This window comes from Oncorhynchus keta, unplaced genomic scaffold (genome assembly GCF_023373465.1).
Source record: "Oncorhynchus keta strain PuntledgeMale-10-30-2019 unplaced genomic scaffold, Oket_V2 Un_contig_17534_pilon_pilon, whole genome shotgun sequence".
NCBI lineage: Eukaryota > Metazoa > Chordata > Actinopteri > Salmoniformes > Salmonidae > Oncorhynchus > Oncorhynchus keta.
This window is the reverse complement of record NW_026280473.1, coordinates 143,148-159,127: the sequence shown is the minus strand read 5'-3', so window position 1 is coordinate 159,127 and position 15,980 is coordinate 143,148. Positions and strand designations below refer to the sequence as shown.

General features: G+C 45.1%; 1 protein-coding gene across 15 annotated transcripts; it reads left to right on the top strand.

The window, feature by feature from the left end:
- The first annotated feature begins 174 nt into the window (after positions 1 to 174).
- LOC127919795 (zinc finger protein 235-like) lies at positions 175 to 15,359 on the top strand. 15 transcript variants are annotated; one of them, XM_052503587.1, is made up of 10 exons: positions 175 to 292; positions 670 to 873; positions 5,564 to 5,620; positions 7,566 to 7,628; positions 7,787 to 8,026; positions 12,102 to 12,188; positions 12,583 to 12,666; positions 14,022 to 14,158; positions 14,318 to 14,551; positions 14,756 to 15,359. In XM_052503587.1, the coding sequence occupies exons 2-10, from the start codon at positions 681 to 683 to the stop codon at positions 15,197 to 15,199; spliced, it is 1,539 nt and encodes a 512-aa protein (XP_052359547.1). In that variant the 5' UTR covers positions 175 to 292; positions 670 to 680; the 3' UTR covers positions 15,200 to 15,359. The 15 variants fall into 15 exon arrangements, with proteins under 15 accessions (XP_052359547.1, XP_052359549.1, XP_052359548.1 ...); XM_052503590.1 differs by lacking the exons at positions 175 to 292; positions 670 to 873 and adding an exon at positions 1,303 to 1,385; XM_052503592.1 differs by lacking the exons at positions 175 to 292; positions 670 to 873 and adding an exon at positions 1,316 to 1,394.
- The last annotated feature ends 621 nt before the right edge of the window (positions 15,360 to 15,980 follow it).

The following is a 15,980-nucleotide window of genomic DNA, read 5'->3' as shown; positions in this document are numbered from 1 at the left end:
AATCGCTCTGGATAAGAGCATCTGATACATGCATCTCCTTTTTACACCAATACTACTGTACGCCGAATAGTATACTGCTCTAAATAATCATTTGTTCTTTAACTGACTTGCCTAGTTAAATAAAGGGGAAATATAAATAATAATAGAAACAATCGAAACAGAGTGAAAGAAGCGCAATGCCTGCGCATCCGTGATGCTCGTGAACACACCTTTTTCCTCACACAGGCGGAAGTTTACAGTTGGATTCCCCGACCCTCCTCCATGTCAAATAATTGAAGAAAACCTATCCCAGGTAATTTGTGTAACGTTGAAATGTTGAACCCAACATGCTATATCAGTGTTTAAGCTACTAGAACGACTACCAGCCAGGGAAGCGTCAGGTCGAGCTAACGAGGAGGATGGCTTTTTTTCCCCACGTCCTCCACCTAGTCAGTAGCCACAGAGGGAGGATGTATAATCTACAACATGTGAAGGCTATTCCCGTCTCAGTAACTAGCTAACCTGAACTAGATCAGTGACCGTCGTTGTTTTTCCTCCAATGTTCTGCAAGCAGCGAACTAGCAAGCTTAGACTCATATCTGATACAATAACGACGTTAGATAGCTAGACGTCAGTGTGTTTTCTGAATAGATCGATCGATCGATCACATATCTCCTCTTCATATTTAAGACTGTGGCACCATGTCTGGTCCGGAATCCCCGGATGCTAGTGATCCGGCCCAGAGAAGCTCCCTGCGAGGTCCAGAGATGACGTCAGGGAAGCTGGAAGACTGCAGTCAAACACTGGAACTCAGTGTGGCTGTCAAAGATGATGACGGTAATGACGAGGAGGAGGCTGATGAAGAGGAAGAGGATAGCGATGATGTAGACTCTGGTAAGTTCAGGTGTTGAGTCAAGTCAATATTGGGCTACAATAAACTCTACTGTGCTGTGTAGCCTTTTCATAGCCTGACTGCCAGCCTGTTTCCCCTATATTGCCAACTCCTTATGGAGTGTGATTTGACAAGAGAGCAGAAACAGACTGTCAGTCAGGCTAGTTTATTCATAGAGCTGATGGTCTTTCATCATCACTACTGTCTGTTTTCAGTCAGGCTAGTTTATTCATAGTGCTGATGGTCTTTCATCATCACTACTGTCTGTTTTCAGTCAGGCTAGCCTGGGCAACTCCAGTCCTCAGGGCCTGATTGGTGTCACAGTGTTGTCCCAGCCCCAGCTAACACACCTGACTCAATAATCATCTAATCACGATCTTCAGTTAAAAATGCAATTAGTTTAAATCAGGTGTGTTTGCTAGGTAGGGATGGGGGAACAGTGGGACACCAATCAGGCCCCAGAGGACTGGCATTTCTCCAGGCTGGGCTAGTCTGTTCATCACTACTGTCTGTTGTCAGTCAGGCTAGTCTGTTCATCACTACTGTCTGTTTTCAGTCAGGCTAGTCTGTTCATCACTACTGTCTGTTGTCAGTCAGGCTAGTCTGTTCATCACTACTGTCTGTTTTCAGTCAGGCTAGTCTGTTCATCACTACTGTCTGTTTTCAGTCAGGCTAGTCTGTTAATCACTACTGTCTGTTGTCAGTCAGGCTAGTCTGTTCATCACTACTGTCTGTTTTCAGGCTAGTCTGTTCATCACTACTGTCTGTTTTCAGTCAGGCTAGTCTGTTCATCACTACTGTCTGTTTTCAGTCAGGCTAGTCTGTTAATCACTACTGTCTGTTTTCAGTCAGGCTAGTCTGTTCATCACTACTGTCTGTTTTCAGGCTAGTCTGTTAATCACTACTGTCTGTTTTCAGGCTAGTCTGTCATCACTACTGTCTGTTTTCAGGCTAGTCTGTTCATCACTACTGCTGTTTTCAGGCTAGTCTGTTCATCACTACTGTCTGTTTTCAGTCAGGCTAGTCTATTCATCACTACTGTCTGTTTTCAGGGCTAGTCTGTTCATCACTACTGTCTGTTTTCAGTCAGGCTAGTCTGTTAATCACTACTGTCTGTTTTCAGTCAGGCTAGTCTGTTCATCACTACTGTCTGTTTTCAGGCTAGTCTGTTAATCACTACTGTCTGTTTTCAGTCAGGCTAGTCTGTTCATCACTACTGTCTGTTTTCAGTCTAGTCTGTTCATCACTACTGTCTGTTTTCAGTCAGGCTAGTCTATTCATCACTACTGTCTGTTGTCAGTCAGGCTAGTCTATTCATCACTACTGTCTGTTGTCAGTCAGGCTAGTCTATTCATCACTACTGTCTGTTTTCAGTCAGGCTAGTCTGTTCATCACTACTGTCTGTTTTCAGTCAGGCTAGTCTATTCATCACTACTGTCTGTTGTCAGTCAGGCTAGTCTGTTAATCACTACTGTCTGTTTTCAGTCAGGCTAGTCTGTTCATCACTACTGTCTGTTGTCAGTCAGGCTAGTCTGTTAATCACTACTGTCTGTTGTCAGGCTAGTCTGTTAATCACTACTGTCTGTTGTCAGGCTAGTCTGTTAATCACTACTGTCTGTTGTCAGGCTAGTCTGTTAATCACTACTGTCTGTTGTCAGGCTAGTCTGTTAATCACTACTGTCTGTTTTCAGGCTAGTCTGTTAATCACTACTGTCTGTTTTCAGGCTAGTCTGTTCATCACTACTGTCTGTTTTCAGGCTAGTCTGTTCATCACTACTGTCTGTTTTCAGTCAGGCTAGTCTGTTCATCACTACTGTCTGTTTTCAGGGCTAGTCTGTTAATCACTACTGTCTGTTTTCAGGCTAGTCTGTTATCACTACTGTCTGTTTTCAGGCTAGTCTTCATCACTACTGTCTGTTTTCAGGCTAGTCTGTTAATCACTACTGTCTGTTTTCAGGCTAGTCTGTTCATCACTACTGTCTGTTTTCAGGCTAGTCTGTTCATCACTACTGTCTGTTTTCAGTCAGGCTAGTCTGTTCATCACTACTGTCTGTTTTCAGTCAGGCTAGTCTGTTCATCACTACTGTCTGTTTTCAGGCTAGTCTGTTATCACTACTGTCTGTTTTCAGGCTAGTCTTCATCACTACTGTCTGTTTTCAGGCTAGTCTGTTAATCACTACTGTCTGTTTTCAGGCTAGTCTGTTCATCACTACTGTCTGTTTTCAGGCTAGTCTTCATCACTACTGTCTGTTTTCAGTCAGGCTAGTCTATTCATCACTACTGTCTGTTTTCAGTCAGGCTAGTCTGTTAATCACTACTGTCTGTTTTCAGGCTAGTCTTCATCACTACTGTCTGTTTTCAGGCAGTCTGTTCATCACTACTGTCTGTTTTCAGGCTAGTCTTCATCACTACTGTCTGTTTTCAGTCAGGCTAGTCTATTCATCACTACTGTCTGTTTTCAGTCAGGCTAGTCTGTTCATCACTACTGTCTGTTTTCAGTCAGGCTAGTCTGTTCATCACTACTGTCTGTTTTCAGTCAGGCTAGTCTGTTCATCACTACTGTCTGTTTTCAGTCAGGCTAGTCTGTTCATCACTACTGTCTGTTTTCAGGCTAGTCTTCATCACTACTGTCTGTTTTCAGGCTAGTCTATTCATCACTACTGTCTGTTTTCAGTCAGGCTAGTCTGTTCATCACTACTGTCTGTTTTCAGGCTAGTCTTCATCACTACTGTCTGTTTTCAGGCTAGTCTGTTCATCACTACTGTCTGTTTTCAGGCTAGTCTGTTCATCACTACTGTCTGTTTTCAGGCTAGTCTGTTCATCACTACTGTCTGTTTTCAGGCTAGTCTTCATCACTACTGTCTGTTTTCAGTCAGGCTAGTCTGTTCATCACTACTGTCTGTTTTCAGGCTAGTCTGTTCATCACTACTGTCTGTTTTCAGTCAGGCTAGTCTGTTCATCACTACTGTCTGTTTTCAGTCAGGCTAGTCTATTCATCACTACTGTCTGTTTTCAGTCAGGCTAGTCTATTCATCACTACTGTCTGTTTTCAGTCAGGCTAGTCTATTCATCACTACTGTCTGTTTTCAGTCAGGCTAGTCTGTTCATCACTACTGTCTGTTTTCAGGCTAGTCTGTTCATCACTACTGTCTGTTTTCAGGCTAGTCTTCATCACTACTGTCTGTTTTCAGTCAGGCTAGTCTGTACATCAACTACTGTCTGTTTTCAGGCTAGTCTTCATCACTACTGTCTGTTTTCAGTCAGGCTAGTCTATTCATCACTACTGTCTGTTTTCAGGCTAGTCTTCATCACTACTGTCTTTTTTCAGGCTAGTCTGTTCATCACTACTGTCTGTTTTCAGGCTAGTCTTCATCACTACTGTCTGTTTTCAGTCAGGCTAGTCTGTTCATCACTACTGTCTGTTTTCAGTCAGGCTAGTCTATTCATCACTACTGTCTGTTTTCAGTCAGGCTAGTCTATTCATCACTACTGTCTGTTTTCAGGCTAGTCTTCATCACTACTGTCTTTTTTCAGGCTAGTCTGTTCATCACTACTGTCTGTTGTCAGTCAGGCTAGTCTATTCATCATTACTGTCTGTTTTCAGGCTAGTCTATTCATCACTACTGTCTGTTTTCAGGCTAGTCTATTCATCACTACTGTCTGTTTTCAGGCTAGTCTATTCATCATTACTGTCTGTTTTCAGGCTAGTCTGTTCATCACTACTGTCTGTTTTCAGTCAGGCTAGTCTATTCATCATTACTGTCTGTTTTCAGTCAGGCTAGTCTATTCATCATTACTGTCTGTTTTCAGGCTAGTCTGTTCATCATTACTGTCTGTTTTCAGGCTAGTCTGTTCATCATTACTGTCTGTTTTCAGGCTAGTCTGTTCATCATTACTGTCTGTTTTCAGGCTAGTCTATTCATCACTACTGTCTGTTTTCAGGCTAGTCTGTTCATCATTACTGTCTGTTTTCAGGCTAGTCTATTCATCATTACTGTCTGTTTTCAGTAGTCTGTTCATCACTACTGTCTGTTTTCAGTCAGGCTAGTCTATTCATCACTACTGTCTGTTTTCAGGCTAGTCTATTCATCACTACTGTCTGTTTTCAGGCTAGTCTATTCATCATTACTGTCTGTTTTCAGGCTTGTCTGTTCATCACTACTGTCTGTTTTCAGTCAGGCTAGTCTATTCATCATTATTGTCTGTTTTCAGTCAGGCTAGTCTATTCATCACTACTGTCTGTTTTCAGGCTAGTCTATTCATCATTCCTGTCTGTTTTCAGGCTAGTCTATTCATCATTACTGTCTGTTTTCAGTCAGGCTAGTCTATTCATCATTACTGTCTGTTTTCAGGCTAGTCTATTCATCACTACTGTCTGTTTTCAGGCTAGTCTATTCATCACTACTGTCTGTTTTCAGGCTAGTCTATTCATCACTACTGTCTGTTTTCAGGCTAGTCTTCATCACTACTGTCTGTTTTCAGTCAGGCTAGTCTATTCATCACTACTGTCTGTTTTCAGTCAGGCTAGTCTGTTCATCACTACTGTCTGTTGTCAGTCAGGCTAGTCTGTTCATCGCTACTGTCTGTTTTCAGTCAGGCTAGTCTATTCATCGCTACTGTCTGTTTTCAGTCAGGCTAGTCTGTTCATCACTACTGTCTGTTTTCAGTACTGTATCTTGTGTTCTCCACCAGGGCAGAACGTTGTGAAAGTGGACATGGATGAGGAGGAAGGCGAAGCAGTGAAATCGGGTGAGTAGAGAGTCCTCTGGGTAGTAGCAGGACAGTAGCTAGCTAGAATGGGGTGGGAGAGAGTCCTCTGGGTAGTAGCAGGACAGTAGCTAGCTAGAATGGGGTGGGAGAGAGTCCTCTGGGTAGTAGTAGCAGGACAGTAGCTAGCTATAATGGGGTGGGAGAGAGTCCTCTGGGTAGTAGCAGGACAGTAGCTAGCTATAATGGGGTGGGAGAGAGTCCTCTGGGTAGTAGCAGGACAGTAGCTAGCTAGAATGGGGTGGGAGAGAGTCCTCTGGGTAGTAGCAGGACAGTAGCTAGCTAGAATGGGGTGGGAGAGAGTCCTCTGGGTAGTAGCAGGACAGTAGCTAGCTAGAATGGGGTGGGAGAGAGTCCTCTGGGTAGTAGCAGGACAGTAGCTAGCTAGAATGGGGTGGGAGAGAGTCCTCTGGGTAGTAGCAGGACAGTAGCTAGCTAGAATGGGGTGGGAGAGAGTCCTCTGGGTAGTAGCAGGACAGTAGCTAGCTAGAATGGGGTGGGAGAGAGTCCTCTGGGTAGTAGCAGGACAGTAGCGAGCTAGAATGGGGTGGGAGAGGGTCCTCTGGGTAGTAGCAGGACAGTAGCTAGCTAGAATGGGGTGGGGGAGAGTCCTCTGGGTAGTAGCAGGACAGTAGCTAGCTAGAATGGGGTGGGAGAGAGTCCTCTGGGTAGTAGCAGGACAGTAGCTAGCTAGAATGGGGTGGGAGAGAGTCCTCTGGGTAGTAGCAGGACAGTAGCTAGCTAGAATGGGGTGGGAGAGAGTCCTCTGGGTAGTAGCAGGACAGTAGCTAGCTAGAATGGGGTGGGAGAGAGTCCTCTGGGTAGTAGCAGGACAGTAGCTAGCTAGAATGGGGTGGGAGAGAGTCCTCTGGGTAGTAGCAGGACAGTAGCTAGCTAGAATGGGGTGGGAGAGAGTCCTCTGGGTAGTAGCAGGACAGTAGCTAGCTATAATGGGGTGGGAGAGAGTCCTCTGGGTAGTAGCAGGACAGTAGCTAGCTAGAATGGGGTGGGAGAGAGTCCTCTGGGTAGTAGCAGGACAGTAGCTAGCTATAATGGGGTGGGAGAGTCCTCTGGGTAGTAGCAGGACAGTAGCTAGCTAGAATGGGGTGGGAGAGTCCTCTGGGTAGTAGCAGGACAGTAGCTAGCTAGAATGGGGTGGGAGAGAGTCCTCTGGGTAGCAGTGGTACAGTAGAGTCCTCTGGGTAGCAGTGGTACAGTAGAGTCCTCTGGGTAGCAGTGGTACAGTAGAGTCCTCTGGGTAGCGGTGGTACAGTAGAGTCCTCTGGGTAGCGGTGGTACAGTAGAGTCCTCTGGGTAGCGGTGGTACAGTAGAGTCCTCTGGGTAGCGGTGGTACAGTAGAGTCCTCTGGGTAGCGGTGGTACAGTAGAGTCCTCTGGGTAGTGGTGGTACAGTAGAGTCCTCTGGGTAGTGGTGGTACAGTAGAGTCCTCTGGCTAGTGGTGGTACAGTAGAGTCCTCTGGCTAGTGGTGGTACAGTAGAGTCCTCTGGCTAGTGGTGGTACAGTAGAGTCCTCTGGCTAGTGGTGGTACAGTAGAGTCCTCTGGCTAGTGGTGGTACAGTAGAGTCCTCTGGCTAGTGGTGGTACAGTAGAGTCCTCTGGCTAGTGGTGGTACAGTAGAGTCCTCTGGCTAGTGGTGGTACAGTAGAGTCCTCTGGGTAGTGGTGGTACAGTAGAGTCCTCTGGGTAGTAGTGGTACAGTAGAGTCCTCGGGCTCTTATCCTTCTGCACTCATTATTGTACTCTCCTGGTTACCCATGTCTATATCAAACACTGATTGACAGAAATAATAAACATCAGCAGACACTCAGGCCCCCGTTGCCTGGTTACCTGGTTGCCTGGTTACCTGTTATAGAAGTTCTGATGGATATTATCGGTTCTATTCATGTGAATCTGTATTTTAACAGGGCTTTCTATTGTTAGAAGAGATGCAGAGGAGGAGGGAGGTGGCGGGGATGAGACCAACTCCGGTAATCACAGACCAAAATAAACATTTATGGGGATGATAAAAAGCTTTGGTTGTATCCACTTTGATAGTTTATAGTGTTTACGTAAGAGAACATTGATCTGAAAGAGATACACACGGTTCCCCGACCGTATTTAACCTGTAGTGTTGTCACGGAAACAGGAGGGGGCGCCAACTCGGACACAGACTGTTCAGACGGGGAGAATGAACAGAGTTCGAACGCTCAGAGTGCAGTGGAGAAGCCACACCCTTGCTCCCAGTGTGGCAAGACCTTCATCACCGTGGGGAGCCTGAAGAGGCACACACAGACTCACAGCGGAGAGAAACCCCACCGGTGCTCCGTCTGCGGGAAATGTTTCTCACGCTCAGACGACATGAAGAGACACCTCACCATCCACACAGGTTATTGTGAACAAGTATTATTTTTCAGTATTTGGCATAGACTATTACAAGATAGAATGTAGCTGTAAGCAGCCATGGTGGTGCTCAAGCCTTATTGCACCACAGCGCCAACTTCAGTACACCAGACCATGCCTGCCAATTATCACAACTCAACATCCAGCAAACCAGACCATGCCTGTCATAACATCACAACTCAACATCCACCAGACCAGACCATGCCTGTCATAACATCACAACTCAACATCCACCAGACCAGACCATGCCTGTCATAACATCACAACTCAACATCCACCAGACCAGACCATGCCTGTCATGACATCACAACTCAACATCCACCAGACCAGACCATGCCTGTCATGACATCACAACTCAACATCCACCAGACCAGACCATGCCTGTCATAACATCACAACTCAACATCCACCAGACCAGACCATGCCTGTCATAACATCACAACTCAACATCCACCAGACCAGACCATGCCTGCTATAACAACTCAACATCCACCAGATCATGCCTGCTATAACATCACAACTCAACATCCACCAGACCATGCCTGCTATAACATCACAACTCAACATCCACCAGATCATGCCTGCTATAACATCACAACTCAACATCCACCAGATCATGCCTGCTATAACATCACAACTCAACATCCACCAGACCATGCCTGCTATAACATCACAACTCAACATCCACCAGACCAGACCATGCCTGCTATAACATCACAACTCCACATCCACCAGACCATGCCTGCTATAACATCACAACTCCACATCCACCAGACCATGCCTGCTATAACATCACAACTCAACATCCACCAGACCATGCCTGCCATAACATCACAACTCAACATCCACCAGACCAGACCATGCCTGCCATAACATCACAACTCAACATCCACCAGACCAGACCATGCCTGTCATAACATCACAACTCAACATCCACCAGACCAGACCATGCCTGTCATAACATCACAACTCAACATCCACCAGACCAGACCATGCCTGCTATAACATCACAACTCAACATCCACCAGACCATGCCTGCTATAACATCACAACTCAACATCCACCAGACCATGCCTGCTATAACATCACAACTCAACATCCACCAGACCATGCCTGCTATAACATCACAACTCAACATCCACCAGACCATGCCTGCTATAACATCACAACTCAACATCCACCAGACCATGCCTGCTATAACATCACAACTCAACATCCACCAGACCAGACCATGCCTGCTATAACATCACAACTCAACATCCACCAGACCATGCCTGCTATAACATCACAACTCAACATCCACCAGACCATGCCTGCTATAACATCACAACTCAACATCCACCAGACCATGCCTGCCATAACATCACAACTCAACATCCACCAGACCAGACCATGCCTGCCATAACATCACAACTCCACATCCACCAGACCATGCCTGCTATAACATCACAACTCAACATCCACCAGACCATGCCTGTCATAACATCACAACTCAACATCCACCAGACCATGCCTGCTATAACATCACAACTCAACATCCACCAGACCATGCCTGCTATAACATCACAACTCAACATCCACCAGACCATGCCTGCCATAACATCACAACTCAACATCCACCAGACCAGACCATGCCTGCCATAACATCACAACTCAACATCCACCAGACCATGCCTGTCATAACATCACAACTCAACATCCACCAGACCATGCCTGCTATAACATCACAACTCAACATCCACCAGACCATGCCTGCTATAACATCACAACTCAACATCCACCAGACCATGCCTGCTATAACATCACAACTCAACATCCACCAGACCAGACCATGCCTGCTATAACATCACAACTCAACATCCACCAGACCATGCCTGCTATAACATCACAACTCAACATCCACCAGACCATGCCTGCCATAACATCACAACTCAACATCCACCAGACCATGCCTGCTATAACATCACAACTCAACATCCACCAGACCATGCCTGCTATAACATCACAACTCAACATCCACCAGACCATGCCTGCTATAACATCACAACTCAACATCCACCAGACCATGCCTGCCAATTATCACAACTCAACATCCACCAGACCATGCCTGCCAATTATCACAACTCAACATCCACCAGACCATGCCTGCCAATTATCACAACTCAACATCCACCAGACCATGCCTGCCAAATATCACAACTCAACATCCACCAGACCATGCCTGCCAATTATCACAACTCAACATCCACCAGACCATGCCTGCCAATTATCACAACTCAACATCCACCAGATCATGCCTGCCAAATATCACAACTCAACATCCACCAGACCATGCCTGCCAAACATCACAACTCAACATCCACCAGACCATGCCTGCCAAATATCACAACTCAACATCCACCAGACCATGCCTGTCATAACATCACAACTCAACATCCACCAGACCATGCCTGCTATAACATCACAACTCAACATCCACCGGACCATGCCTGCTATAACATCACAACTCAACATCCACCAGACCATGCCTGCTATAACATCACAACTCAACATCCACCAGACCATGCCTGCCATAACATCACAACTCAACATCCACCAGACCATGCCTGCTATAACATCACAACTCTAACATCCCACCAGACCATGCACCTGACTATAACATCACAACTCAACATCCACCAGACCATGCCTGCTATAACAACTCAACATCCACCAGACCAGACCATGCCTGCTATAACATCACAACTCAACATCCACCAGACCATGCCTGCTATAACATCACAACTCAACATCCACCAGACCATGCCTGCCATAACATCACAACTCAACATCCACTAGACCATGCCTGCCATAACATCACAACTTAACATCCACCAGACCAGACCATGCCTGCTGCATAACATCACAACTCAACATCCACTAGACCATGCCTGCTATCAACAACTCAACATCCACCAGACCAGACCATGCCTGCTATAACATCACAACTCAACATCCACCAGACCAGATTCATGCCTGCCATAACATCACAACTCAACATCCACCTGACCAGACACCTGCTATAACATCACAACTCAACATCCACCAGACCATGCCTGCATAACATCACAACTCAACATCCACCAGACCAACCATGCCTGCCATAACATCACAACTCAACATCCACCAGACCATGCCTGCTATAACATTACAACTCAACATCCACCAGACCATGCCTGCTTTAACATCACATGCTCAGACCATGCCTGCATAACATCACAACTCAACATCCACCAGACCATGCCTGCTCATAACATTACACTCAACATCCACCAGACCATGCCTGCTATAACATTACAACTCAACATCCACCAGATCATGCAGTCTGTTTCTGAGGATTTTTCTTAGTGACGTCGACTACTCCTCTATATAGAAGTGCTGTGAAGTGTAGAGGTCTTCTCATGTAAATGCTAAATAAATGCTATCCACACAGGAGAGCAGGAGACAAAATGTCAGGAGGTTATCATAGGAGAGGTCATGTGCATCTATTGAGGTGAATCAGACAATATGTCTCCAAATAGTTTTATGAGGGTATTATCATATCAGTGAAGGAGGCTTTGTTGGGAGGAAGCAGATTCATGTTCCATTACTGGACATGTGTTTCCCAGACACCATGTGCTATTGAGGGGCTGAATCAGAAATATGTCTCGCAACGGGAAATATCACTTAACTGTGTTTATTTTTAGATGACAAAATGTTGGAATCGATATACAGTGTTGGCAAAAAAAGTATTTAGTCAGCCACCAATTGTGCAAGTTCTCCCACTTTAAAAAGATGAGAGGCCTGTAATTTTCATCATAGGGACACTTCAACTATGACAGACAAAATGAGAAGAAGAAAACAAATCCAGAAAATCACATTGTAGGATTTTTTTAAATGAATTTATTTGCAAATTATGGTGGAAAATAAGTATTTGGTCACCTACAAACAAGCAAGATTTATGGCTTAGATGACAAAATGTTGGAATCGATATATATGGATGCTCTTGATCGACTTTATCAGTACCTCTAACTCATCCCTAGGAGAGAGGGTGAGCCACGTCTGTCATCAGTGTGGGAAGACTTTCACCAGTCTGGGAGGGCTGAAGAAACACCAGATGACCCACACAGGTGTAGTGGCTCCTTCTTCCAGGTGTATAAAGGATGATGTCATGGGATGTTTGTTGATGAGGGCGCGGCAGCGTAGCCTAGTGGTTAGAGCATTGGACTAGTAACCGAAATGTTGCAAGTTCAAATCCCCGAGCTGACAAGGTACAAAATCTGTTTCTGCCTTCTGAACAGGCAGTTAACCCACTGTTCCCTGTCTTCCGTCATTGAAAATAAGAATTTGTTCTTAACTGACTTGCCTAGTAAATTTAATAAAAAAAATGTCTATTTAAAATATTGATATTATAATTGCCTACAAATGTTATCAGTGTCTCAAAACTCTCTTTGATTGGGCCTCAATGTGTTTTTAAAGTCTGTTATTTGTGACATTGAAACGTTCTGTCTGTCTGTGTATCAGGAGAGAAGCCGTTCCAGTGTTCTGAGTGTGGGAAAGGTTTCACTGCGCAGGGTAACCTTAAGATCCACCAGCGCATCCACACAGGTCTGTTATATAATACATGTGCCGTTTTACCTCCTCAGGTTTATATCTCTCAGAAAGACACTCAACGTTTTGTACCGGCTTTTAAATGAAAATGTATTTATGCTCATCTTGTTTCTGTCTTCCATGTCATTGGTATTTATGCTCATCTTGTTTCTGTCTTCCATGTCATTGGTATTTATGCTCATCTTGTTTCTGTCTTCCATGTCATTGGTATTTATGCTCATCTTGTTTCTGTCTCCCATGTCATTGGTATTTATGCTCATCTTGTTTCTGTCTCCCATGTCATTGGTATTTATGCTCATCTTGTTTCTGTCTCCCATGTCATTGGTATTTATGCTCATCTTGTTTCTGTCTCCCATGTCATTGGTATTTATGCTCATCTTGTTTCTGTCTTCCATGTCATTGGTATTTATGCTCATCTTGTTTCTGTCTTCCATGTCATTGGTATTTATGCTCATCTTGTTTCTGTCTTCCATGTCATTGGTATTTATGCTCATCTTGTTTCTGTCTTCCATGTCATTGGTATGTGTTCTGTGTAGAGTTCTCATTCTCAGCCCGACGGTTTCAGGATTGCCATGCTGTGTTAAGGGGGGGTAAAAAACTATGGAAGTCTGCCCACCTTTTCAGCCCACTACGTTTCTCTCTCAGCCGCAGCAGCAGCCAGGATTCCAGTAGTGGCTGGGTCAAGGGGTTGTGAATTCTTTCTGATGTACAGACAGCGATTTTAAGTTGAATAAAATCTCATTGACTGATTATCAGACAAGACACAGGCTTTTGGTTGGGAGGAGGACAGGCTGCCAGAGAAGAGCAGAATCCACTTGTTAAGCTACATAACACGCTGGCAAAATGCTCTGATCACTTAATATATGAGAACTGGAATCAAGTTACTCACTTAGCTAACATTTCCCCGGCCTAATTGTTGTCCAATATCCAAACGAACATTCAGCGAATTAAAAAAAAAATCTGCCATTTTAGTTAATTGATTTATCAAGACGAGTCACCCACACTCTTCTTAAAGCAATGTGGTGGCGCTGTCCCAATCAAGTCAGTGCTGAAATGATCATTTTGGTGACCACACACACACACGACTATTGCTTTAAATTAGTATAACGGTTGGATATGACATTGGGAGTTTCAGTATAAGCAAGTATTTGATACATGCCTTCAATTGCATTAGCTTATTTTATTGCATTTTTTTTTAACATGAAGTTGATTATAACTAAGAGAAACTCCCCGATCTGTTTCTTCGTCCCCTCGCTCCGCTGCCGCCTGGGCTTCTGCAACGTTGTTCTCAACACCAGTTTAAATCAATATAAACTTTATTTAAAAAAAAAATGAAGTTATTCTATTCACAGGGGAGAAACCGTACCAGTGCTCCCAGTGTCAGAAAAGCTTCTCCCGGCTGGCCCACTATAAAGACCACCAGCAGACTCACCGGGAGGAGAAACCGTACCACTGCAATGACTGTGGGAAAAGCTTCTCCTACTTCAAGGTTCGTTGTTGTTTTACGGTCTTAAATTTTATCTATTTACTCCTCGTCTGCTGTTTTGTTTTTATCTTTCTCACGGTTTATTGATTTTATGTATGGGAAGCACTTTGCACTGTATTTTGTTGTAAGTAATGATCTAAATAAAGTTTGTTTTGATTCAAGTCGCTCAAGTGCCACCAGATGATCCACAAAGGGGAGAACCTCCACCACTGCTCCGTATGCGGTAAAGGGTTCGCCATCCGCGGCAACCTGAAGACCCATCTGCAGACACACACCAAGGAGAAACCACACCAATGCTCAGAGTGCGGGAAACGGTTCTCCCGAGCCCACGACCTGAAGAAACACAAGCTGCTCCACACGGGGCAGAAGACCTACCACATTTGCCAGTGTGGCAAGGTGCGTGTCAATTAAAGTTACCATATGTAGCTTTGTGTACGAACCAACAGTTTTCAGATAGAAATGCGAGTTATAGATTTGCCATTCTCTTTGAAAGCAAGTCTTATAAACTGTAGATCCGTTATATGTGCGATATTTCTCTGCTTCCCCTCTTTTTTTAATTTTTGTTTTTGTGTCTTTTTGTTTATCTGTCTCCAATCGAAGAGCTTCACGGAGCTGGGGAACCTGCGGACCCACCAGAGAACCCACACCGGAGAGAAACCATTCTGCTGTTCCTTCTGCGGCCGAACCTTCTTGCGTGCTGGAGACCTGAAGAGCCACCAGCGGACACACACCGGAGAGAAACCATTCATCTGCGCCATATGCGGGACCAGTTTTGCCCAATCTGGCAACCTAAAAGTGCATCAGATCACACACACTAAAGAGAGGCCGTACCCTTGTGCTGTCTGTGATAAGGGGTTCACCACACCGGGGAGTCTGAAGCTACACATGAGGACACACACAGGGGAGCGGCCTTTCCTGTGTAGCGCATGTGGGAAAGGGTTCACGGCGTCAGGGCAGCTGAAGAGGCACCAAGAGTGTCACATGAGAGACACTGTCCAATCATCTCCTAGTGAAGACACGGGGGTGGCGGTGGCTTCAAAATAAAAGTCCTCTCTAAGCGGACTACGAAATAAGAGTACTGGAAACGTGCCATTGTGTGTCTGAACTGTGATCATGATGGGAGGTTTTACTGCTTCATGATGTCCCTAATGGGACACCATTCCCTGTGGGCTCTGGGCAAACAAGACACCATTCACTGTGGGCTCTGGAGCTCTGGGGCAAATGGACACCATTCACAGTGGGCTCTGGTCAAATGGGACACCATTCACTCTGGGCTCTGGTCAAATGGGACACCATTCACTACTCTGGTCAAATGGGACACCATTCACTGGGCTCTCAAATGGGACACCATTCACTATGGGCTCTGGTCAAATGGGACACCATTCACTATGGGCTCTGGTCAAAAGGGCTGCTGGTCAAATGGGACACCATTCACTCTGGGGACTGCACTGTCAAAAGGACTGGACACCATTCACTAAAAGGACTGCACTATAAAGGCACTCACTGGTCAAAAGGACTGCACTATAAAGGGAGTTGGGACACTATTCACTCTGGTCAAAAGGACTGCACTATAAAGGGAGTAGGGACACTATTCACTCTGGTCAAAAGGACTGGACTATAAAGGGAGTTGGGACACCATTCAGGACCTACACTATTCACTCTGGTCAAAAGGACTGCACTATAAAGGGAGTTGGGACACCATTCAGGACCTACACTATTCCTCCCTTTTGCAGAACATCAGTGGTTTACTCTGTGAGCTCAAATATGAGCTTTTTAAAGTGTCAGAGAATGTGATGTTTGACAAGAAATTGTTATCGGAGTCCTG

Coding starts and splice junctions, on each gene's coding strand:
- LOC127919795 (XM_052503587.1), top strand. CDS start 681: ATGTCTGGTCCGGAATCCCCGGATGCTAGTGATCCGGCCCAGAGAAGC. Junction 874..5,563: donor TAGCGATGATGTAGACTCTG/GTAAGTTCAGGT, acceptor GTTCTCCACCAG/GGCAGAACGTTGTGAAAGTG. Junction 8,027..12,101: donor ACACCTCACCATCCACACAG/GTTATTGTGAAC, acceptor ACTCATCCCTAG/GAGAGAGGGTGAGCCACGTC.